This window comes from Sorex araneus, chromosome 8 (genome assembly GCF_027595985.1).
Source record: "Sorex araneus isolate mSorAra2 chromosome 8, mSorAra2.pri, whole genome shotgun sequence".
NCBI classification, from domain to species: domain Eukaryota; kingdom Metazoa; phylum Chordata; class Mammalia; order Eulipotyphla; family Soricidae; genus Sorex; species Sorex araneus.
Genome location: NC_073309.1, coordinates 49,602,474 through 49,627,164, shown reverse-complemented (window position 1 = coordinate 49,627,164; position 24,691 = coordinate 49,602,474). Strand labels below are relative to the sequence as shown.

General features: G+C 56.3%; 2 protein-coding genes across 5 annotated transcripts; one reads left to right on the top strand and one right to left on the bottom strand.

Moving 5' to 3' along the window:
- The first annotated feature begins 1,018 nt into the window (after positions 1–1,018).
- On the top strand, positions 1,019–3,181 carry PGLYRP1 (peptidoglycan recognition protein 1). The gene is made up of 3 exons (XM_004607808.1): positions 1,019–1,299; positions 2,579–2,700; positions 3,003–3,181. Exons 1-3 carry the CDS (start codon positions 1,019–1,021, stop codon positions 3,179–3,181), a joined length of 582 nt encoding a protein of 193 aa, XP_004607865.1.
- Positions 3,182–3,810: 629 nt separating this feature from the next.
- On the bottom strand, positions 3,811–24,236 carry CCDC61 (coiled-coil domain containing 61). Of its 4 annotated transcripts, none has more exons than XM_055145751.1 (15): positions 24,165–24,236; positions 16,169–16,240; positions 15,915–16,073; positions 15,488–15,570; positions 11,023–11,180; positions 10,071–10,232; positions 6,770–6,980; positions 6,601–6,683; positions 5,908–6,068; positions 5,726–5,801; positions 5,169–5,329; positions 4,935–5,013; positions 4,750–4,807; positions 4,150–4,222; positions 3,811–4,068 (listed from the first exon to the last, which is right to left on the bottom strand). In XM_055145751.1, the coding sequence occupies exons 3-15, from the start codon at positions 16,060–16,062 to the stop codon at positions 3,971–3,973; spliced, it is 1,551 nt and encodes a 516-aa protein (XP_055001726.1). In that variant the 5' UTR covers positions 16,063–16,073; positions 16,169–16,240; positions 24,165–24,236; the 3' UTR covers positions 3,811–3,970. The 4 variants fall into 4 exon arrangements, with proteins under 4 accessions (XP_055001726.1, XP_055001727.1, XP_004607776.2 ...); XM_055145752.1 differs by having other exon boundaries at positions 24,142–24,202; XM_004607719.2 differs by lacking the exon at positions 16,169–16,240 and having other exon boundaries at positions 24,165–24,216.
- Positions 24,237–24,691: the final 455 nt, after the last annotated feature.

Here is a 24,691-nt window from a genome sequence, read left to right as displayed (position 1 = left end):
CAGGTGGCCCACCTATGTTCAAACCTGCCGAGCTGTCTAAAGTCTACCGCCCGGGCACTGCCAGGTGTCACTCCTGAGCAAAGAGCTGGGAACAGCTGCTTAGCAGGACGGCATGTGGCCTGACCCAACCCTCCAAAGACATTAAAAAAAAAGCAACGGGGGCGGGGGGGGGGTTGGAGTGATAGCACAGCGGGTAGGGTGTTTGCCTTGCACGCGGCCGACCCAGATTCAATTCCCAGCATCCCGTATGGTCCCCTGAGCACGGCCAGGGGTAATTCCTGAGTGCAGAGCCAGGACTGACCCCTGAGTATCGCTGGGTGTGACCCAAAAGGAAAAAAAAAAAAGCAACGGGCACTGGAGAGCGAGTACAACCCGGGAGGCACCTTGGACTCTCCTGGAAAGCCCCGCCATGAGTGACCCCTGAGCACAGAGCCAGGAGTAAACCAGGTGTGGCACCCAAACCCAAATCAATAAAATCAAATGCCAATAAAATGAATTAGAATGGCATTTAAGACATTCTAACATCCGGACCGTGTGATGAGATCACTGATGAATCCTGGGCGTCTGGGGACGCCGCTGGGCGCTCCCTGGGATGAAGGGGTGTTCAAGCCTGAACCCCCTGGGCAGAGGAAACAAGGTGCAAGTAAACCACCCCTCTGCGCTATTGGGGGGTCCCCAGGTGGGCGGGAGAGGAGGGAACCAGTTCAGAAGTGCCCTGCAAGCAACCTCCCCCCATCCCCACCCCGCCTCTGGTCAGAGCTACAGGGGGGCCTTCCCCACCTCCCCTGGCACCTGACCCGACCTTACCTCATCCTGTTGGAGCCGTGCCCAGAAGGAAGTGGAGTTGGAATCTCCCCCTCCCTCCCCCCCACCCCCCCCCCCCCCCCGTTCCTGGACCCAACCGGGAAGTGTCGCGCTTGGCTGGGGCTGGGGCGTCAGGTCCCACCCACCCCCACCTCGGGTCCATAAAGGCAGAGAGCCCGGAGCGCCCCTGATCGTCCCTGCACACCCCACGGCCATGGCCCCCTGCCGCGCGCTGCTGGCCCTGGCGCTCCTGGCGCTCCTGGCGCTCTGCGAGGCGAAGGAGGCGCGGGGCTGCTGCGGCCCCATCGTGCCCCGCAGGGAGTGGGGGGCGCAGGCGTCCACGTGCTCCCAGCGCCTGAAGCTGCCCGCGCGCTACGTCGTGGTGGCGCACACGGCCGGGAGCCACTGCAACTCCCCGAGCCTGTGCGGGCAGCAGGTCCGGAACGTGCAGAACTACCACGTGCGCACGAAAGGCTGGTGCGACGTGAGCTACAAGTGAGTGTCGAGCGCCCCCAGGCTGGAGCTGGGGAGAGGGGCCGGGCCGGGAAGGAGCAAGAAGAGTCCTCAACTCCCCTCCCCGAGCCCCCAGTCTGCCTTTCTCCCCCGGGTCACCTGGAAGGGCCACGCATAGGCAGGAATGAAAATGAGTTCCCTTTAAGGCTTAGTCCAGGGGGGCTCCCTGGAGGAAGGGGCAGTGGCCCAACACCCTGGAAATTCCTGTGGTCCCTTCAGAGTCCTGCAAGGTACCTTTGTCACCTGACAGAAAAAAAGGCTAGTGGGGTGGGAGGTCAGGGGTTCCAGTGCCCCCAACCCTCCCTGCTAGCCTAGGTCCCACTCTCTTTCCCTCTCCAACTTCCTCCTCCCATGCAGGATCACCCAAGCACTTAGGCTGCCATCTGGAGGGCGGGGGTGGTAGTTCAGAGCCCCCCAGAATTGCACTGTGTGGGGAACGGAGTGAATCTCTCTGGTTGAGGGGCTCAAAGCTGCCCAGCTGAAACCCCACTCCCACGGGACATTCTGGGTTAGTTGGGGGGTAGAAGGGGCAGACCCGGGCCTCAGTGACTCACAGCAGGGCTAGGGGGATGACCGAGCGGGAAGGGCACTTCCTGGCACGCAGCAGACTCAGGCTTGATCCCCGGCACCCTACAAGAGCCCCGTGAGTACCTTAAGGAGCAACCCCTGAGTGCAGAGCCAGGAGTCACCCCTGAGCATCGCTGGGTGTGGCCCCCAAACAAAAAGGAATTGACAGGTCTGCTTCTACCCTCAGACACCCCATTAATGGATGTTAATTGCATCCAAGGGCCAAGTATCACCCCCCCCCCCCATCAGGCCCCACAGCATAGGAATCTGGGGGCTCTTGCTGGATATGTCTGCAGATGATGTCAGTCGGGTCCCTGATTCTATCATGGGAGTGTCCCCCCAACCAGCTGGGAATGGGGCACAGGAAGCCAGCAGGGGCAAGCGGGCGTGTGTGTGTGTGTGTGTGTGTGTGTGTGTGTGTGTGTGTGTGTATGTTCCTGTCCCCTGGCTGTGCCATGTCTCATTCCCCACCTAGAGTAGGGGCTGTCCTGGCATGCAGCTTTGCTTTGATGACAAAAAAGGCACCAGCTGGGCTGCGTCTGGCCCAAGACCAGTGGAGGACCAAGGGACAGGGGGGCTGGAGCCGGGAATAGCTGTGACAGTGTCAGGGATCAGGGCGGCGCTGGTAGAGGGGGGGGCCAGGTCTCCTCCTACAGGAAGGCCTTCAGGATTCACTCCTCTGCTGCACCCCTAGCTTCCTGATCGGAGAAGATGGGCTTGTGTACGAGGGCCGAGGCTGGAACTACAAGGGTGACCACTCGGGGCCCACCTGGAACTCCCGCTCCATCGCCATCTCCTTCATGGGGAACTACATGGGTAAGTGGAGGCAGCTGCTGGGGTGGGTTTGGTGCATTCGCTTCGGGACAGACCAGCTGGTGGCCTTGACCAAGAGGCTTCTCAGGGCCTTGCCTCCTGCTCGGGACCCTTTTGAACCCAAGGCTCCTTGTGAGCACTGGCTAAGAGCTCACTGCCCAGCGCTCCTAAAGGACAGCTGGTGCCGGGACGCGTGAGGCAGCCCTTACCCAGAGGGCAGTGCTCGCAGTGGCCCTGGGTCCTGCACCCCAGCGCAGCGGGGGCAGTCAGACGCATAAGCACCCTGACCCCCGCCGTCTCTACAGAGCGCTCACCCCCAGCCCGGGCAATCCGGGCGGCCCTGAGCCTGCTGGACTGTGGTGTGGCCCGAGGGGCCCTGAGCAAGAACTACGAGGTCAAGGGGCACCGGGATGTGCTGGCGACGCTGTCCCCAGGCGACCAGCTCTACGAGATCATCCGGAACTGGAAGCACTACCGCGAGTGAGGTCGGGAGCCCCTGCCCGGACTCAATACAGTGCAGAGCAGACTCGCGTGTTTCCTTGGTCTGGGGCCCTCGGTGGAGCTCCGGGGACCACATGGTGCTGGGGATCTCGCCCGGGCACCCACGCACAGGTCTGATTTGAGTCTGGGCACAGGCCCTCTCGACCCCTAAAACTGGGTAGTGCCCGCCCCACAGGTCACCAACGGCGGCTGGGGGGCTCTGCCCACACAGTGGGATGCAGCAAGACACCCCCACTTCACACACAGCCTCTGAGGAAGGGCTGCTCAGAGGCACCATCCAGGCATCACCCAGGCCCTCCCCTCCCCTCTTCACCACTTTAGAGTATCCCCTCTTGGGGCTGGAGCATAGTATGCGGCCAACCCGGGTTCAATTCCCAGCATACCATATGGTCCTCTGAGCACTGCCAGGGGTGATTCCTGAGTGCAGAGCCAGGAGTAACCCCTGTGCATTGCCAGGTGTGACCCAAAAAGAAAAAAAAAATAGAGCATCCCCTCTTTCCTGAGTCTGAACCCCAATCTTGTCAGTCACGGGAGTGCCCAGAAATACACCCAGGCCCCAAATGGATACCCCCACCCCCCATTCCTCCCCCACCCTTTGGTCTAGAGCTGGGATCCCAAAGGTAAATACATTTATTTACAGGATGGGCAGGGTCAGGGGGTCAGACCCCAAGACCCCAAAGAGCACCAGTTGGGGGGGGCCGGAAGTCACGCCGGCCCCACCCCAGGTCAAGTCCAGCTGCACTGGGCCCTGGCTGGTCCATCCCCTGGCGGGTCATGACCGTGTGTCCAGGCGGTTCATGTATTCCTGCAGGGCCTTCAGGCGGGCGTCAATTTCGGCCATGTCAGCCACCTGGTGGTCGGCGCTGTACTCTGGGGGGAGGGGAAGGAGGGAGAGGGCTGAAGCCTCAGGCTCCGGGCAGCGGAGGGGGTAAATGTGGGGGTGCGACTCACCTTTCATGGGGAACCAGTTTCCCGAACTGGCCAGGCGCCTCTGCTGGCGGCCCCGTTCTGTGGGTGTGGACTTCTGCGGGGGGGGGGGGGGAAGACAGAGGGGGTCGAGCACCCTCCCCCCTTCCCGCCCCGCAAGCCCACGGGAAACGCAGGACTAAGGGCTGACACCTGCGCTTCCTCCAGTTTGCAAATAACCGCGTCCTTCACTGCTGCCCTTTGGTGCCATTACAGCGTCAAGGAAGGGACCTGAGTAAGGTGCTCGCCTGGCACGCACCCTGGGGATCAAACCACTGGGGTTTGATCCCCGCAACCCGCAGGGTTCCACCAGCACCGCCAGGAGCAATTCCTGAGTGCAGAGCTACGAGTGACCCCTGAGCATCGCTGGGTGTTGCCCCAAAACCAAAAGAAAAGAGAAAAAGGAACGGGAGAGGCACACCGCTGAGAGGGGCTATTACTGACCAGCGTCTTCTGCTTCTGCCCTCCCCACCCACCACCCAGTGGTCTCCATATGCTGTCCAGGTGCAGCTCCGTGGCCTGATAGCCCCCAAAGGCAGCAGGGTGGGGGGCTGGGGGGGCGCTGCTGATGGTTCCCGCACTCACCATGTTGGACCTGGACCAGGGAGTGGGGCTGGGAGGCTTTCGGCGGTGGCGGCCCAAGCTGAGGAGAGGAAGGAATCACAGAGAAGGCGGGTGGGGGCGGGGCCTCTGTGGGCGCCCCCCTGCCCCTGCTCTAAGGCCCAGCCCAAGCTGCCTCCTGGGGCTCCCTTCCCCTGCTCAAGTGTTACCCTCTGGGGAGGGATTCCGAGAAATCCTCGAACTCGCTGCAGGAGCTGATGGACGAGCAGCGGCTGCGGAAACTGTCCACTGTTGGGGGAAGGCAGGGGGGACAGGGAGAAGCTTGTGGGCCCCCGGAGCCCCACACGCCCCGCCCCGAATCCCAAGCCCACCTCAAATGCCAAGCCCGTCCCACACCCTGCGCCCCCCACTCCCCGTGCGCCCCAGTGCTCCAGCCCTGTTACCCGAGGAGCTGCGGTGCCGGGAGCGGTTAGCCGTGTCCCCTCTGTCCCCTCGGCCACTGCCGGCTGCAGGGCCCCGAGTCTGGCGGGACCAGGAGACCACTGGGCCGTCCCCACGGCCGTCCCCGCTTCCACCGCTGCCTAATCGGTTCCGCTGCTGCTGCCTGTAGGGTGAAAAAGGAGATGCCCCCTGTGCATCCTACTAATGGAGGGGGAGGGGAGAGGTGCTTCGAGGAGACCCCCCCACCACCCATCATGGGGGAGGCAGGGGGGAAAGGAGGGAGAGGGAAGGAGAGAAATGAAAGAGCTGAAAGCAGTGCCATGGGCTCCAGTGCAGAAGGCAAAACCGATCTAGGTTCGATCCTCGTCATCCCAGAGGGTCCCCCAGCACCCACAGGAGTGATCCCCGAGTGCAGAGCCAGGAGTAAGCCTTGAGCACCACTGGATGTAACCCAGAAACCAAAAAGGAGGTGCCAGGGCTAGACAGAGAGGAAGCGGGCTGGGATTGCGGGCCAGGTGCAGGGTGGGCAGTGGGCAGGGCAGAGGGCGAGGGCACTAACTTCATCCTGAGCTCCCGCTGCTTCTTCTCCTTGGCTTTCACAAAGGCTGTGGGGTCGAAGCGGGGCGCGCGACCACCTAAGATGAGAGGGTTTTGGGGAAGAGCGGCAGCTGGGATCACACATCGGGCCCTCATATCCCGCGGCCATACCCCCTCGCACGAGCAGGCTCGGTGGGCACAGACCTGTGGGTGAGGGCGAGGGGCGGCCAGGGCGGCCCTGCCGGCGGCCACTCTCCCGGGACGAGGAGCGGGCAGGGCCGCGGCCACGCGAGGTGGAGCGCTCCCGGGAAGAGGACGCGCGATCTTCTCGGGCCGGGGGCAGCACCATGGGCGAGGTCCGTCTCCTGCAAGCAAAGGGCCCCCTGGTCCCGTCAGAACAGCTGGTCTCAAGCCCCGCACACCGGCACAGGCACCCCCCAGGCTGCACCCCCCCACCAATAATCCCTCGATCACTGCCCTGCAGCACGGCCAAACATGCCCGCTTAACCGGATCCGCCTCACCGAGGGAGCCCTACAGTCCCTGGGAAGTCGGCGACATAACCCAGCTCCCCGCCCCCCCTCCCCAGGGCGGCAGCCGCACACCTTTGCCTCCGCTTAACGCCTCCGGCCTAATCCTTTCCTAGGGCTCCGACCTACACGCCCATCTCCACAGGCCCCGCCTTCCCCTCCTAGCCGCCCAATCTAAAGCCCAGAAGCACCTTAGCCCCGCCCCCGTATTACCTAGACCCGAGCCCCGCCCCTTAATCGGGCCCCGCCCTCCCTCCGGTTCTCTCTACCCCAGAGCCCCACCCCCCTTACCCAGGCCCTTCCGCAGCCCCCTCCCACCTGCGGCTGGGGTCCGCCTCTCCGAGGGTTCCCCTCCCACGGGTCCCTCACCCCCTCTTGTAAGCCGCCAGCTCGCTATTAAGCGTCTTCAGCCGCGCGCGTAAGCTCCGCTCCGACGCCTTCACCTCCTCGAGCTGCCGGGAGAGGACAGACAGGGGTGCAGAGGTCTGGGCCGAGCCCCAGGCCTGCGAGCTGTCAGCCATCCCCGCCGGCCCCTCACCTCCTTGGCCAGGCGGCGGCACTCCGGGTTGCGGCGGCCGGACCCGCGGGCCCCGGCGCCGCGCTCCTGCCGCAGCTCCAGCTCCAGGCCGCGCACTAGCCCGCGCAGCGCCTCGGCCTCCTGGCGCGCCGCGCGTCCCGCCAGCGCCTCCTCGCGCGAGCGGCCCAGTTGCGCCTCCAGCTCGCGCTTCTCAGACGCCAGTCGGGACACCCTGGGGAGAAGAGAGAGCGCTGGGGGGCCGGGGCCAAGGGCACTTCGCTGCCCTCCATCATCTCCCCTTTTTTATCTCTTCCACTGAGCCTAGGTATAGCCACATCACCCCCGTTCATGGCCAAGCTGGAGGGGTCCTGGCCCTAACTCCCCTGCAAGACCCGGGCAGAGACGCAGAACCGGGTTATGGCTCTTGCCTTGCCTGTTGTGGATTCAGTCCCCAGGAGTGACTCCAAGTAGCTCCTGCGCAGGAACAGAGTGTGCCTCGACTCCCCTGCTGCCCTCCCCACCCCCAATGATAAAATAAAATGCAAATCCAATCAGGTCAGGTCGCTGCCACCTGTCTGAGACAATGGCATACCTAGAGCAGTGCTTTCAGAGGAGGACAATGCAGCACCTCAGCACTTACAAGTTGTAAACCAAAAGTACAATGTGCACACAAGGTTATACACCGCAGCACAATTTGTATATCCAAAGGGTGGACTTGTTCAAAGCGCTCCCACAGTGGGCATCGGACAGTAGGGAAGGCGCTTGCTTTGCATGTGGCTGACCCAGGTTCAATTCCCAGCACCCTCTATGGTCCACTGAACACCCCAGCCAGGAGTAAGTCCTGAACAGCACTCAATGGGACCTCCCCCCCCCAAATCTTTATAAGGCAAGAATAGGGCTAGAGAAACTGCTCAAAGGGCCGGAAATATGTGCTTTGTATACAGGGGCCCTAGATCTGATCCCTGGCACCACACTATCCCCTGAGTATTGCTGGATCTAGTACCCACCCAAATAAAAATAAAATAACAAAAGTTAAGGGCTGGAGAGATAGCACAGCGGGTAGGACGTTTGCCTTGCATGTGGCTGATCCGGGTTCAATTCCCAGCATCCCATGTGGTCCCCCGAGCACCACCAGGAGTAATTCCTGAGCATCACCGGGTGTGACCCAAAAACAAGCAAAATAAAATAAAATAACAAAAGTTAAAATGAAAGTATTCTAACAGGGTTTCAGTGACAAAAGGTCCTGCCTTGCTAAGGCCAGTGAGGCCATGAATTCAGCCCCTGTCACCGCCCCTCAAGCCCAAGCTGATCTCAAGTGCGCTGCTGTTCGAGACCCTCAGGCCACAACCAAGTGCGCTCTCTCTTCACACCACAGCCAGGCGTGGCATCATGGCTACAAAGGGAAGAGGAAGGGAATGAACTGACACTGGCCACGTGGAATGGTAAACTGGGTTCAAGTGCTTGCCCTGGGAGTGTGTGGTCATAGGCTCAACTCCCCGGAGCCCCACATGTGCCCGGCCTCTGCTCCCGCCTCCGCTACTGGAACCTGGAAGCCCTGAGGTCTGGGATCTCCAGCACTGCCAACAATTTCTGGCGTTATCACAGCCAGGTGTGTGTGAGCATCCCGAATAGGGGGGGTAGCCTTCTCCACCACGAGCTCTATGGCTAAAAAGCCAGGCGAGCAGCATGGTTGGGAAGTGTAGCCACACGGGTGCACACGGCAGGAACTGCCCCTGCTCCGGGAGCACTACCACCCCAGCTTGTGCCTCAACGAAACGTGATCCCTGGGAGCATGTGTGCGTACACCACACTAAAGTGTGCATACCTCGGTGAGCACTTGGTGGATATGCGAGCACTAAGGCTAAATGAGGAGGAGTAACACGGCCCAGTGTGTGAACCCATCCGGCTCCACACACATTGTTGCAGCAAGAAGGGGAAGCAGGAAGGGGAGAGAAACTAGAAGAAATGATTCCCCCAATTTGAGATGGGGGGCTGGAGCGATAGCACAGCGAGTAGGGTGTTTGCCTTGCACGCAGCCGACCTGGGTTCAATTCCCAGCATCCCTGAGTCCCCTGAGCACCGCCAGGAGTAATTCTGAGTGCAGAGCCAGGAGTAGTTCCTGTGCATTGCCTGGTGTGACCCAAGAAAAAAAAAAAAGAAACCAATTTGAGATGGCCTCCTATGTTGCAGATAGTCACTGAAGTGTTTGCAGAGGAGCGAGGGGGTGTTGGGGCTTGCCCCTCAGTGGATACCAAACCAGGTGGGCTAGATGGTTAAGGCCTGATGCCGGGGTGCTGGTCCCAGAGCACCACACCACTTTCTCGATGCTCAGGTTCCCTGATAATGCCTCTTATAATCTCTTTACTGAGGGGGAGGATATGGCAAAATGGGGGAGGGGGGCATACCTGTTGATGCGCAGGGATTACTCCTGGCTCTGTACTCAGGAATTATTTCTGGCAGTGCTCAGGGACTCTATGGGATGCTACAGATCGAAACTGCCTCAGCCACATGCAAGGCAAATGCCTTACCTGCCGTACTATCGCTCCGGCCCCCTTGGCAATATCTCCTGTCATCCTTGGCTGCCATGCTCTCTAGGGCCCTTAAGGGCCTCCCCCAGGTACCCTGCCTGCCTCTACCCATTCTTGCCACCCAGCCATGCCTCCATGCAAAATGCAATCTGGCCTGTCCTCTTTCCCCACCCTTGGGAATGGCTCCACTCAGCCTTCCAACAGTCCCCCCAGGGGCCAGTCCCAAGTCTGCTCTCCTGGCCCTCCTAGCCGGCTCGTCAGCGGGAGGAGCACCTCATATCTGCTGCCTCCTGCTGAGGATGCTCACTCAGAAGAAGACAGAGCAGGGATCCAGCGTGGGATGTCAGAGCCCTGGGCGACCTGAGCGGCTGGGCGGCGGGCGCCACCTCGTGGCTAGTGTGAGACACACACCCCCTTCCGTCCCTCTCCCTTCTCCACTTGGACCTCGGCCCCAACACTTAGGGTACAATCTAAAAGTGAAGAGAGAGCCCACAGTCCTGAGCTGGCAGCGGCCAACAGTGTGCCAGGCAGGGGAGGTCGGGGGCTCGGCACTGCATGACTCCCGCAACTCTTCCCTTCTGGGCTCCCCAACTCCTGAGCCGTCACGGGAGTCCTGTCTCTCCCTGTGCACGGGGTTGGGGCTGTCTTGGTTGCGGCTGTGTCCCCAGCACAAGGCAGGCGCAGAGAAGTCCCAAAGAAATGAAGGATGCCTGGTCCCCAGCATCACAGAGCCGCAACCCTGGGGTGCACGCTGGGAAATGCCCCTGTCCACCCTCCAGTCCCTCAACACTTACTGCTCTCGGAGGTGCCAGATCTCCGTCTCACGGCTGTCCCGAGTGTCCTGGCCGTCCTGCCCTCGAAGGCGGCCTAGCTCCTCCTTAAGGGAGCGGATAACGCCCTGCAGGACCACTGGGTCGGGCTTGCCCTGGTACGGGAGGGGCAGCGGGTAGTGAATCCTGGGGAGGGTTAGAACCGCGAAGTCTCAGAGGCCAGAGTCCATCCGGAGGCCATGGCCACCTTCTGGCCATCGCAGTCCTCCTGTGCCTTGGGGTTCAGGTTCTAGGGCAGCTGCGAGCGAGCTCCCAGGCCCCAGGCCCCAAGCCCCCTGCTTCACCCCAAGGGGGGGTCACTAGTCTCCCAATAGCTGCACCTCTCAAACTCAAGACTCTCAGGGGCCTGACCTGGGTCATCTCTGGACTGAGAAAAAGTAGGGCACCGTGATGAACTGCCCCACACGATACTATTCAGAGGATGGATCAGAAAATCCAGGAGCAACGCACAGATGGGGCAGACGCCGTCTCCCTGATACCAGACGGCCATTCCCACCTCCTCCCTGGTAGCAACCCCCATTACAGGTTCACAAGCCGGCACAACTAGCCTCTGGCCTATGATCATGGGAAATGGGGCTAGGAGCCTCCTGGGAATAGTTCTGCTTTCCTGATGGAATGGGGAGCCACCACAGTCAAGCACAGTCCTGCCCCTCTTCTTGTTTGGATTCAGATGCAATGCCTGGAAGCCTGCAGTTATTTTGTGACCAAGAAGCAATAAGGATGAAGCCAAATGGTCAGAACTTTAGGATAACCAAAGGGGGGAAAAAAAACAAAAACCAGAAGCATCTCTAATGAAACACATGCCAAAGCTGAGGATTCCCGAGGCAAGCCCTCATACTCTCCCCACCTGGGGACCAACCACTTTCTCCTCCCTCTGCCCACCTCTCAGGCTCGGAAGCCAGCCTTAGGGCCCCACCTGTCAAACTCCACGGAATAGATGAGGATCAGGTAGCGTTTGGAGTTGAGCTGGGATGACCTGGTGGGCAGGGGGCCTGCTCGGCTCCCCATCTTCCGGTTCCGCAGGGACTCCAGGTCCGTGTAGGTCAGCAGGTCAAGGGTGACTGATTCGCTGCTCTGTTAGGAGATGAGGGGAAGAACTGACTGGAGACGCAACTGGGACAGGAGACAGAGCCATAGGACAGTGGGGAGGGTGCTGCCTTGCACCCGCAGACCCAGGTTCCATCCCCAGCACCCCATAGAGTCCTACCCCCAGGAGTAATTCCTGAGTGCAGAGCCAGAAATAAGCCCTGAGCACAGCCAGGTGTGACACCTTCCCCCCAAAGACAAAGAAACAAAAATAACCCAAAGTCAAAGTGAGACTTATGGAAAAGTTTAACTTAGACCTGCCACTGAAGCTTCTGAAAGTCCCAGCCTTTCCCCGAGATACTGACATAAGGATATTAAAAAAATAGATCTTCGGGTGCCAACATCTGCAGGGACTCCACCCCTCTGAGAGTGGGAATTCCCACTTGGCTGATGCACACAGATAGCAAAAGCCATACTGATACGAAAACGGGTGAAAGGTAAAGAGCCACGGAAGACACAAGACCTAGCAATGGTGCCTGCTGATTCTACACTGCGGCAGAGGAGCCACTGACTGGGCGGCCTCGCCTTCTGTCTAGCCACACAGCGTGGGGAGAAACGGATTTTCCATCTCAGCACCTGATGCAGCAGTGCCTGTGAGAATCCACTGGGTCCTTCTGGAGTCAGATAAGACACAGATTTGCAAACATGGAAAACAACAGGATGTCACTTCCTTTCATTTTAGAAAAACATATTACTCATAAAAGGAATACTTAGATAATCAAGAACAAGTTTATACCTGCTATTATTAGGTTATAGTTTTTTAGGATTTTTTTCTTTTGGTTTGTTGTTGTTGTTCAGTTTGGGGCCACACCCAGCAGTGCTCAGGCCTGACTCCTGGCTCTGTGCTCACTCCTGGTGGGGTCTGGGGGACCTTATGTCGTACCAGAGACTGAACCCTGTTAGTTTCATGCAGGGCAAGCACCCTACCCACTGTACTATCGCTCCAGCCCTTATTGTAATTTTAAATGAGTTCATAAATATTTAAAAACTTTTGTTTTAATATAGATCATAGCCAACAATAATAGCACTGGCAAAATAAAAGCTCTTTGGACTCCTCAGTGCCTTTTTTGTTTGGGCTTTTTTTTTTTTTTTGCGCACACCTGGCAGTGCTCAGGAGTTACTCCTGGCTCTGCATTCAGCAGTCACTCCTGGGGGTGCTTGAGGGACCATATGGGATGCCAGGGATCAAACCCAGGTCAGCTAGCTGCATGCAAGGCAAGCACCCTACCAGCTGTACTACTGCTTTGGCCCTAAGTGTTGAATTTAACATCCGGCGGATGCACAGGGGTTACTCCTGACTCTGCACTCAGGAATTACTCCTGGCAGTGCTCAGGGGACCATATGGGATGCTGGGGATCGAACCTGGGTTGGCCATGCGCAAGGCAAACGCCCTACCCGCTGTGCTATCACTCCAGCCCCTGAATAATTTTTAAGAGCATCACAGAGTCACCAAATAAAAAGTTTGGGAAGCACTGAGTTCAACATATAAATTATGGGGCCAAAGTGATAGTATAGGGGTTAGAGGTACAGGTGAGTGCAGCCCTGGAGGTCCGCAAGCACAACTGGGTGACCCAGATCATTCCCTAGCATCACGGGACCCAAGCAGCACTTCATCCTAGGGCCCTTGCATTGAACTGTTGGTCCAATTAGCCAGAAATCATTGGGACAGAAGCCCAGGCCCCAATGAGCAGGCAGGCCCCAAACAATGAATTAAATCATGCAGCACATGTACAGTGAAATATTAGGCAACCACTAACAAACATCTATGTACAGTGGAATACTAGGCAACCACTAACAAAGACAATAAACTCAAAAGCCCCGCTCTTTTGTTTTGCTTGTTAATTTTTGGTTTTGGGGTCACATCCAGTGATACTCAGAGCTGACTCCTGAGTTTATACTCAGGAATGACTCCTGACAGGGCTCAGGGGACCCTATGGGGTGCAGAGGATCAAATTAGGTCAGCCACGTGCAAGGAAAAGTGTCCTGACTAAAAAAAAAAAAAAAAAAAAAAAGTGCCCTGCACATATTCTGCGGCCCCACAAATGTCCAGCTTTTAATTAAAAAAAAAAAAAGGGGGGGGGCCGGAGCGATAGCACAGTGGGTAGGGCGTTTGCCTTGCACGCGGTCGACCCGGGTTCGATCCCCGGCATCCCATATGGTCCCCCAAGCACCGCCAGGGGGTAATTCCTGAGTGCAAAGCCAGGAGTACCCCCTGAGCATCACTGGGTGTGACCCAAAAAGAAAAAAAAAAGCCTTACAGAAGCTACTAGGAGGCAGTTTCTGTATACTTTCCACAAACCACTCACCTCATCTTCTATAACACTATGAAATGGGACACACTATTGTCTCTACATCACGAACAGAGAAACTAAGGCAGGGAAGAGCTGTAACAGGCCCCAGGGCTCTTAGACAGTCGAGTGTTAACAGACTTTCGTAGGGAATAGAAAGGGGATAATGGTAGGGGATAATGGTGTGGCTTGGAGCTGGAGCATTTGCCTTTTACTTGTGAGGTCATGAGTTTGATTTTTGATACCACCAAATTAAAAAAAAGGGGATATGAGTTATTTTGTGGGGTAGGGGCACCTATGCAATGCTCAGGGAACCCAGGGGGCCACTCAAGGTGATACTCTGTTAATCTGGCTACACAGTTCAATGGTTAGGCCCTGCAATGCAGTGCTGTTTGAGCCCACTGGTGCTGGGGACCCTGCCAGGGTCACACCCGGCAGTGATGGGTCAGACAGTATGGGGGAGGGATCGAACTCAGGGCCTCATGCATGCCAGGATATCTCCCCAACCCAGAGTCTCATTTTCTTTTTTTCTTTTTGCTTTTTAGGTCACACCTGGCGATGCACAGGGCTTACTCTTGGCTTTGCACTCAGGAATTACTCCTGCCGGTGCTCAGGGGGACCGTATGGGATGCTGGGAATTGAACCCAGGTCAGTCACGTGCAAGGCAAACGCCCTACCCGCTGTGCTATGGCTCCAGCCGCCCAGAGTCTCATTTTCTACATCAAACATGAGTTTGTTTTGTTTTGGCTTTTGGGCCACACCCTGAGGTGCTCAGGGCTTACTACTGGCTAGCTTGGGGGTGCCGTAGGGGTGTGAACAGAACAGCCATGTGCAAGCCAAGCACCCTCCCTGCTGTATCATCCTGATCTCATGGATGCATCTTCAGTGTATCACCAGAAAGGCACTGGAGTTCGGAGTTTCTAAATGATGTCTATATTGTATCTCCAGGACCAGGAAGGTGGCTCAAAAAAGCCAGAGCACAGGTTTGGCATGTGGAAAAACAGGGTTCAATCCCTGGTACCGCATGATCCCCCAAGCACTGCCAGGAAGGACCCCCAAACACCATGCTGGGAGGAGATCCTAAACATTCATTCACCCAAAATCAACAAATAAACCCACAAAAACAAAAGCATGTTTAAATAAGCAAGAGGACAGGGAACTGTCGTTCTGATCCACACCACTGACATGCAGGAAACGACAAGCAGCCAATCCTTCACATGACAGCATTTTCTTGAAATACTGTCGCATCTTTTTTTTTGGGGGGTGGGGTGGGGAATGGGTGTTGGGCTACACTCGGTGGTGCTCGGTGGTACTCCTGGCTTTAAGCTCAGGGATCACTCCTGGTGAACTAGGAGGACCATATAGGGTGCTAGGGATTGAACCTGGGTTGGCCCTGTGCAAGGCAAGTATCCTACCCATGTACTATCCCTCTGGCCCTGTCACAAAGGCAGGTTATAGGATGTCGGAGGGCAGACATCAACTATATAAAATTGCAAACACACACACGTACACATGGTTCAAACAAATAAATGGAGAAACACTGGGTTAATTTTTCACCCAGATATAAAAAAAATATTACCAGGTGTGAAGATGAGGAGTGATTTTTACTTTTCTCTGGCCTCTTGAATTGCCTCAGCAGAATGATCATATGAATGAGAATATGCCCTTTACCTTGACTTGACTTTTTTTGGGGGAGGGAGAGGGGAGAATTTGTGCCACACCCCATGGGGGCTCAGGGACTCTTTTAGGAGTGACCCCTGGCAGGGCTCAGGGGACCAGATGTATGCAGGGCCAGCCATTGGCCGCATGCAAAAAATGGACTGACCCTTGTTCTATTTCTCTGTGCCCCAAACCCTTTACATTGGGACAATTGGAAAAGAAATGGGGATGACCCTGAGCCATCCCTGATTGAGAAAGTAAAGGGTCGGGCTGGCTTCACATGGGCATCTACCCCCCACAGCGGGAACCCAGCGGGCAGACTCCCCCAGCCCCAGCAGGGGCACGTACCTGGGTGAGGGCGGACTCCAGCATGTTGCAGAAGATGTTGAACTGTTTGAAGTTCCCTGTCTTGTGCGTCAAATCCTCGATGACTGAGTAGGGAGAGGCATCCTTGAGGGGGGTGGTTCCCCACATCTTGTCAGACCCCACCCCCACATCAGAGAGCTTCCAGCTAGGTAGAAGGGGAAGGGGGGAAGGGGGGGACCGGAGTGATCAGGCAGCGGGGAGGGCGCTTGCCTTGCCCATGGCTGAGGCGGGTTCAATCCCTGGCACCCGACATGGTCCCCTCCCTGAGCCCCGCCAGGAGTGATCCCTGAGCACGGAAACAGGAGTAAGCCCTGAGCACCACTAGGCGTGACCCCAAAACAAAAACGAAAAGAGAAGGGGCGGGCGGGCAAGATCCCAGGGAGGGGAGCGCCGCGGGAGGCACACTCACAGTTGGCGTCAAACTGTCCCCGCCACTGGTCAGCTGTCATACGGTCCTCCACCTCCAGCTCCAGCACCTGGCCGGAAACGCCCACGCGCACGGCATGCTCCACGCCCCGGAACATGTAGTCCACCTGCAGGCTGGCCGGCTGCTCCATGGCCAGTATCGCTGTGAGGGCCAGGGGGCAACAGAGAGCCCTTGAGACTGACAGCCCAGGCTGGACACTGGAAAGTCGAAACTCAGTGCCCGGTGCCCACACTTACCAGTGGTGGCCCCTTCAGGAAGAAACGCCACTTTTCTAGGCCTCCACCTCTTCTTCTTCTTCGGGAAAATGGCTATAACAATGGCACCAGTGTGACTGGTGCGTGTCACCAAGAATCAACAGGACACTGCACTTAAAAGCACTTGGAGATGTGTGTGGGGAGAGGGGCGGCTAGAGTTCTGCCAATGCCAGAGGGGCCCTGTGTGGCACCAGGGATTAAACCAGGGTCAGCTACATGCAAGGCAGGTAAGTGCCTTAATTTTTTTTTTTTTGGGGGGGGGTCACACCCGGCGATGCACAGGGGTCACTCCTGGCTCATGCACTCAGGAATCACTCCTGGCGGTGCTCAGGGGACCATATGGGATGCTGGGAATCAAAGCCGGGTCAGCCGCGTGCAAGGCAAACCCACTGTACTATATCGCTCCAGCCCCCATGTGCCTTAATTTTTGCACTATTTCTCCAGCCTCCCTACAGCTCCTCCCAGTGTTTGTTTTGGGGCCACACCTGAGAGTGCTCAGGGATCATTCTTGGCTCTGTTCAGGGAACACTCCTGGTGGGACTCAGGGGACCATATGAGATGCCAGAAGTCAAACCCCGATTAGCTGTGTACAAGGCAAGTACCCTATAGCTACGGTATCTCTCCAGGGCCCTGGCCCCCCATTTCTGTTTAAATAAATAATTTAGAGGTTGAGGAGATGGGTAAAAGAATTAAAGGAGCAGGAGCCCCAGCTTCACCCCCCAACACCGCACGGTTCCCTGAGTCCCCCTGGGAGTAATTCCCAAGCACTACCAGGTGTGACCCCTCAAGTAAAAACACTCAGAACTGTATCCTGCATGTTACCATGTGTGGAACAAGCCACTGAAATATGTCATCACTGGCCAAAGTGTCGTGATGGTGCTATGAGTAACTTTTATTTATTTTATTTTTATTTATTTTATTTTATTTTATTGGACTGAAGCGATAGCACAGCGGGTAGGGCATTTGCCTTGCACACAGCTGGCCCAGGTTCGATTCCTCCGTCCCTCTCAGAGAGTCTGCAAGCTGCCAAGAGTATCCCGCCCACAGAGCAGAGCCTGGCAAGCTACGAGTGGCATATTTGATATACCAAAAACAGTAACAAGTCTTACAATGAGATGTTACTGGTACCCGCTTGAGCAAATCGATGAGCAATGGGACAACAGAGTTACGGTGCTATTTTATTTTTATTTTATTTATAACCCTGATGCTCAGAGGTTACCCCTGGCTCTGCACTCAGGAACTACTCGATGGTGCTTGGGAGACTGTATGGGATGCCGGAGATTGAACCTAGTCAGCTGCGTATAAGCCCTGTATACTATCGCTCTTTCTCTGTTATTGGTAACTTAGGGATCCTCAGGCTTCTGATGTATATTTTGTCATGGAAAGAGCTTTGGGCCATACCCAGTGGTGCTCAAGTTCTACTCCTGGCTCTGTACTCAGGGATCACTCTTGGCCATGCCTAAGAGACCATACACAGTGCCAGGGATCGAACCTGGCTCTGGCGCATGCAAGGTAAGCAAGCGCCTTAACCTCTGAACCATCTCTCCAGACCCTTTAGTTATTATCTGCACATCTACTCAGCAAATATCTGTGGAGGGGGGAAACCATGGTAGAAGGCTTAACTAAGGTCAGGAGAGGTAGGGCTTTTATCTTTATCATTAGCTTATTTATTTGTTTTGGGGCCATACCTGGCAGTGTTTGGGGCTTACGCCTTACTCTGTGCTCAGGGATCATTCCTGGCGAGCTCGGGGGACCACATGGGATGGCAGGAATCAAACCTGGGTTGGCAGTGTGCAAGGTGAATGCTCTAGCCACTGTACTATTGCTCCGGCCCCTGGGACAGGGATTGTAAGCAGCGGGACAGGCAGCCCCTCTCAGAGGGTCTCTGGGAAAGATGGTGCTATGGTGTGATCAGTGAGTCTTCTGCATCGTTCAGGATGAGTGAATAACGGTCCATCAGGGCCCACCTCCGCCAACAGAGCTGAGATCTTTAAGTTCAGAGGAATGGAAGAAGGAGAGGACCTCTTCCCTCAGTCTGGATTCTAGGGGCATCCAGAATGGGCACCCCTACTGCCCGGGTTCAGATCCAGGTGCTGCTCTCTGCACACAGAAACCCAGCAACTTTGTCTCTCTCTGAACCAGATGCCTTGTCTTTTGGGGCCACACACCTGGCGATGCTCAGGGGTTACTCCAGGTTCTGTGCTCAGGAACTCCTGGGGGTGCTCAGGGGACCATATGAGATGCCAGTGACAGATCCTGGATTGGCTGCGTGCAAGGCAAATGCCTTTCCCTGCTGTATTAATTGCTTCGGTCCCCAGGTTCTTTGTCTACAAAGCATGTTCCATCCTGTATGCTGGGGAAGGGTACACCCCTCCTCTCAAGTGGGACAGTTAGGTACCCACCTGTCAAGCAGGGCCCAGGGGATGGCTGAGTGCCTGCCTTGCATATGTGAGGCCTCAAGTTCAACACTCAGTGCCACCCACATGCACCAAGCCCAGTTCCTGCAGCTTGGCCTGGAGCCCCCTGTGCCACAGAGGATGCCCCCAATATGCAGCCAGGTGTGTAAGGGCTCTGACTAGAGGGCACAGCCCAGGCAAGCAGCACAACTACACATGTACAATGGGCAAGCACGATGGCACCTGGGGAGGGCGCTTGTCTTGCATGTGGCCAACCCAGGTTCTATCCCCGGCATCCCACAGGGTCCCCTGAGCCCACCAGTGCAAAGCCAAGAGTAACCTCTGAACACTGCCAGGTATGTCCTTCCCCCCTCAAAATTAGCAGGAGTGGCCCCCAGGCTCCCCTGAGCACTGCTTGGGAGACCCAAAGATGAGTAACCAAGCCTACAAATGGGGCCCAGAGAGATAGTGCCAGGGTTAAGGTGCTTGCCTTGCAGAGAGCTGACCCCTGATTGTCACTCCATGCCCCCTCTCTTGCCATAGTCCCTGATCAATGCTGGGAGCGACCTCAAAGCACAGAGCTGGGAATAGCACCAGAGCACCAAAGCAACCTCTAAAAATGAACAATCTAAGAAGTCCTCTGAGCAATCAAAGAAACAAGCAGGTGTATCACCTAAGGAATTCCTTTCTTTTCTTTGTTTTTTTCTTTGCGTTGCTCAGGGCTCACTCCAGGCTCTGCACTCAGGGATCCCTCCTGGTAGGGCTCAGGGGATGCCGGAAATCAAAACAGGGTGGGCCAGGTACAAGATAAGCGCCCTCTCTACTGTGCTATCCGTCTGGCCCCAGTTGAAATAATTTCTGGGGTTCCCAGACTACCACCCCCAAGACCAGCCCACTGAACTGGTCCAAGGACAACTGCCTGCCTGCGGTCCAGTCACCCTGTCAAGCCCCTCTCAGTTTCAAAATCTAAACTCTGAACTTTAGGGAGCGATAGTACAACAAGGAGGGCATTTAGGGCTTGCCCATAGCCAACCCGGGTTCAATCCTCAGCATCCCATAGGGTCCCCTGAGCACTGTCAGGAATAATTCCTGAGTGCAGAGCCAGGAGTAACTCAGGAGCATCGCCTAGTGGGACCCGAAGTAGTAATAATAATAATAATAATAATAATAATAATAATAATAATAATAATAATTAATAATAATAATAATGAAAGAAAAGAAAGAACCCAAAAACAAAAAAAAAAGAACTCAACTTTATTTGGGGGAGTGGTCTCCGTGCTTGGGGAGAGCAGATGAAGTGAAGGGAGCCCTACAACTGAGCCTTCGTTCTCTGGAGACTGAGCCTTCATTCTCTGGGGACCCCGAGATCGGGGTTCACAATAACCGCGCAGTGGGCAAACAAATCGCTACACATGTCCACGCATCCGCCGCTCTGGGTGCCAGGCAGCGCAGGCCCCACCCCATGGAGGCCCAAGCCCTGCCCCGAAGACACCGCGAGCCAATCAGCGGGGCGCCGTCCCGGTTACCAAGGCTGCAAGGACGCGTTCGTTTCCCCGCGGCTTCATCACTACCCCCACGTTGCAAGCGTGCGCTCCACTCTCGGAGGAGATCTAGGAGTAAGGGGATCCCACTACCGACCCGGCCCTGCCCCCCTTCCCGTCCCCATTCAGACTTTCGCTAATAGCGCTTTTACGAGTTGCTATCAGCCTCCCGAGGCCCCCAGACACTGAGTCCTGAACTCACCGCTCCCTTTACACACCCTCCCCCAATCCACACACTTCGCCTGCTCCCAACCACTCTCCTTTGCTCCCATAGCAGCCCCCCAAGTTCTCCCCATCGTCCACCTGAGTTCTGGGCTTGAACTCTGCCTGCATATTCACACCTCTATTTTCAGCCTCTGGGCTAGCACCCCCTTCAGCCTACCACACCTGGTAGTATCCTCTCAAATCAGTTTTTTTTTGGGGGGGGGTCACACCCAGCGATGCTCAGGGGTTACTCCTGGCTTTGCACTTAGGAATTACTCCTGGCGGTGCTTGGGGGACCATATGGGATGCCGGGGATCGAACCCGGGTCGGCCGCATGCAAGGCAAATGCCCTACCCACTGTGCTATCGCTCCGGCCCCTATCCTCTCAAATTAGAAGCCCCCACGCCCGGGGCCTTCGACATATACTTTCAACCCAAAGGGAAAACGTTCCTGGGGCCCCTCTTCCCAGGTCTGGGGTCCCTGGAACTAACTGCCTCCCCACACCACGCACATCAGCTCCCACCCGCTCATTCAGTCCTGCTACCTGCACCCATCACGCTCTCTGACAGACCAGCTGGCCAACCTGCCAAGGTGTTTTTGAGGCCCCGCCCCCGCCAGCCCACCCCTCCAGCCCTGAGTGTCCCCCAACCTCTGTACACCTGACCCCACCTTCTCTGTACACCTGACCTCAATCTCCAACCCACTGCACCTCATTTATCAGTAAGGTGACCCCCCTCTCATCTCCAAGGTACCATCACTGCCGCCTGAAACTGCAGACCCCAGAAATGGCAGAGTTCACAGCCCTCCCCCTAAAGACAGAGCTGAGTCTCCTGCCTTGGTGGGGGGGTCCCCAAATACAAATACACATCATCATCTCCCCCTCTAGGGTACAATCTGCACACACACACACTGAAGTCCCCACCAGTTTGTGCCCCTCCCCCACATATTCCAGCCCATCCATAAACATCCTGGATTCTCCCCAATGGGCGTAATGCCCCCCAATATACAAACTGCCTGAGCCAAAATGATGCATTCTTGATCCCATTTTTAGTGCATTATCTGTACCATGTGGGGAAACTAGTCAGACAGAATCCCCCAGCCTTGTGCAGACCCCAGAATGGTACACACATCAAAATCCTTTAGGTCAGGGGCTGGAGAGTAGCACAGAGGGTAGGGTGTTTGCCTTGCACACAGTTAACCCGGGTTCGATTCCCAGCATCCCATATGGTCCCCCAAGCACCGCCAGGAGTAATTCCTGAGTGCAGAGCCAGGAGTAAACCCTGAGCATTGCTAGGTATGACCCAAAAAGTGAAGAGAAAAAAAAAAACCTTTAGGTCAAAGGGAAGGCAAAAGCCCTACCCACTGTACCATTTCTTTGGCCCTCAAATGATTTTTGCCTTAGATACAAGCAGACACACCATTAGGTAAGCAGAACCATGTCCCATTTTATAGACAACTACATAGGGTCACCCTGGAACCCACCGTCTCCCCAACTCGGTACTCACTGCCATTCCCTGCCCAAGGTGACTGGTCTAGTCACCCAAAAAGCTCTATGCCTGTCCCTCCAGTGCCAATCAAGTGGGGTCTCATGCCTTCAACGTGGAACTTGCTGAATGCTGGAGACATGGAGATTCAGGTACTGGAATAGTAAGAAATGGGGTCCTAGACATGGAAGCAAGGTTCTCCCCCAACACCAGTTCATCCTAAACACTTCCAGGTGTCTGCTCCAATGGCCCCTCCTTCAGGAAGCCCTCCCTGACTCCCAGGATGGGAGAAAGGTCTGTTTCTATTACCAGTGATGCCATCACTGACCAACAGAGTGCTTAGTGACCAAGCTTCTGCTCAGTTCTAAAGCAGCCTGGGGCCACAGACCTTCAGCAAAGCCTGCCTGGGTGCTCAAAGAAAATGCAGAATCCTGAGTGTCGCCCCATTTACCAAGGAGGAACTGTGTCGTCTGGCCCCAAAACCTGCACCTCCTAGACATGACCCTCCCCCATCCCCAAGCAAGAGTGTACATCTTTTGCCCTTGGCATCATGACGTGCTCAGATTTTTAAAATTTCATTTTGGGTCACATAATGCGGTCCTTAGGGCTCCCTCCTGGCCATACTTGTGTAACCATCTGAGGTGCTGGGAACTGAACCCGGGTCAGCCATATACAAAGTAAGCACCCTACCTGGTGTATGTTCTCCAGCCCTGTATCCAGCTTATTACCTATCCTGATCCCCACACCAACCCAAGTCCCTTCCAACACAGCTCAACAACCTTGAGAGCCCCTGAGAAACAGACAGTGAGTCTAGTAGAATACTTCCCCCTTTTTTGTGGGGGGGGGTTACACCTGGGTTACTCCTGGCTGTGCTCAAGAGACCATATGGGATGTCGGGGATCGAACCCAGGATGGTCAGTTGCGAAGTAAATGCAGTCCCTGATGTACCATCACTCCCGCCCAGAAGTAATACCCTTTAAGTGCCACTGGGGCATGCTGAGGCTGCATCTCCCACCCACATAGAGCCAGCACCAGTGGCACTTTCGAGATACAGTGAACGCAAGCACTGTGGACACAGGTGGAGAGGACCAGCTGGGTGGTCAGCTGGGGCCTATCCGTGAATGGACTATTGTTATTTTTGTTTTCGCTATCACACCCAGTGGGGTGCAGGGGCTGCTCTGTGCTTGCTTCCAGTGCTGGGGAATGAACCAGGATCAACTGCTTGCAAGGCAAGTGCCCTCCCCATGCTATTCTATATCTCAAACTTTGGAACAGACATTTGAACCAGAGACCTGAAGAGGTGAGGAAGAAGCTGTGGGGGATAAATAGGGGGAATGTTCCAGAGGGAACATAGTACAAAGACAGGCGTATTATTGGATCAGCCCACAGTGGTAGAAGCAGATGGAACAGCTGATACTACAGGTAAGAACAGGTGCTGGCTGGGGCTGGAGCAATAGCACAGCGGGTAAGGCGTTTGCCTTGCATGCGGCCGACCAGGGTTTGATTCCCAGCATCCCATATGGTTCCCTGAGCAGCACCAGGAGTAATTCCTGAGTGCAGAGCCAGGAGTAACCCCCTGTGCATCGTCGGGTGTGACCCAAAAAGAAAAGAAAAAAGAGCTGAAGTGGGTGGGGTGTGGGGGTTTCCATGGAGAGAAGGCACTAGCCACTGGCTGGAGGGTCTGGAGTCCAGAAGAGATGTATATAGAAGATGAACATAACCCCCCCAAAACGGCCCGGAAGCCAAGTCATGGGGTGATCCCTGAGCTGCGTCCAGAGAAGGGAAAAAAGGTGCCCTCTCTCCAAAATGAACTGATATGAGGTCCAGACTTAAAGGTCTCCTGCACCATCCTTGGGCCGTTAGGAAACTGGAGGGTTAACTCGCATCCAACACCTGGAGGGCGCCTATGCCTTCAGCCCATATTAACGCCCTCTCCATCCTTCCCCCAATACCGATGTTTCACCTGCGCTGCCCCCAATCAAAGCTTGTCACTCACTGCAGGGACCCTCGCCCCAATACACTGCGTTTGGAAGCACCTCTGCCTTAAAACGTCCCCATTCCATCGCCAGGCCTGATTACCAGAGCACATCTACTCTGAGCCCAGGGTGCCATCTTCTGTCTCTTTACTTTTTACACTTCCGCGAAATACAAAACGCAGCCCCCGACCCCACAATGCCGCGCTCTGCCCCTCCATTCCTCACTAACGCGTCTATCCGTATTAAAGGGCTGCCCCCTTACTGGTCCCACAATAGCCGGGTCAGCTGCCCTCCGCAGCCCACCCTCCCCGGGTGCATCCCCTCCCCCAAGGTCCGCCACCTCCGCCCGCGCACCCGCAGCTCTCGCCGCGTCTCACCGTCTCGACAGACACCCCTCCTCGTGAGCGGTTCAACTGCCGAAGCTCCAGCCCCGCCCCAGGATCCGGCCTTCTCCCTTATAATTGGTTTTTACTGACTCCCGTTCACGTTTCTACTGGCTAAAGTAGACGTTCGTCACCCTGTCCCGCCCCGTATTCCGAAGTAGGTTGGGCCGACGGTCCCCTCTCCTATCGCTACTGGCTACTCAATGCTGCCAGTCACCCAGAGGGGGCGGATCCCGGAAGTAATCCTTGACTCCGCCTATTACTCCTGGCGGCTAGTAGACCGCGCCCCACGGGAGGGAAGGCGGGGAAAAGAAAGTCGGACGCGCTTGCGCCCTGGAAGATCTTGGCCGCAGACCCGGAAGCTGCGGAGAAGTTCCCCTGGAAGATGGATAGAGATTTGTCATCAATCTGTGTGTTCCAAACCTGCAGTAAGCACTTTTCCGGTGTTGAACAACCCCAAGACATATGAGCGCGACTCTGATCTTCCTTTTGTCATTTAAGAAAACGGGCTCAGAGAAGCC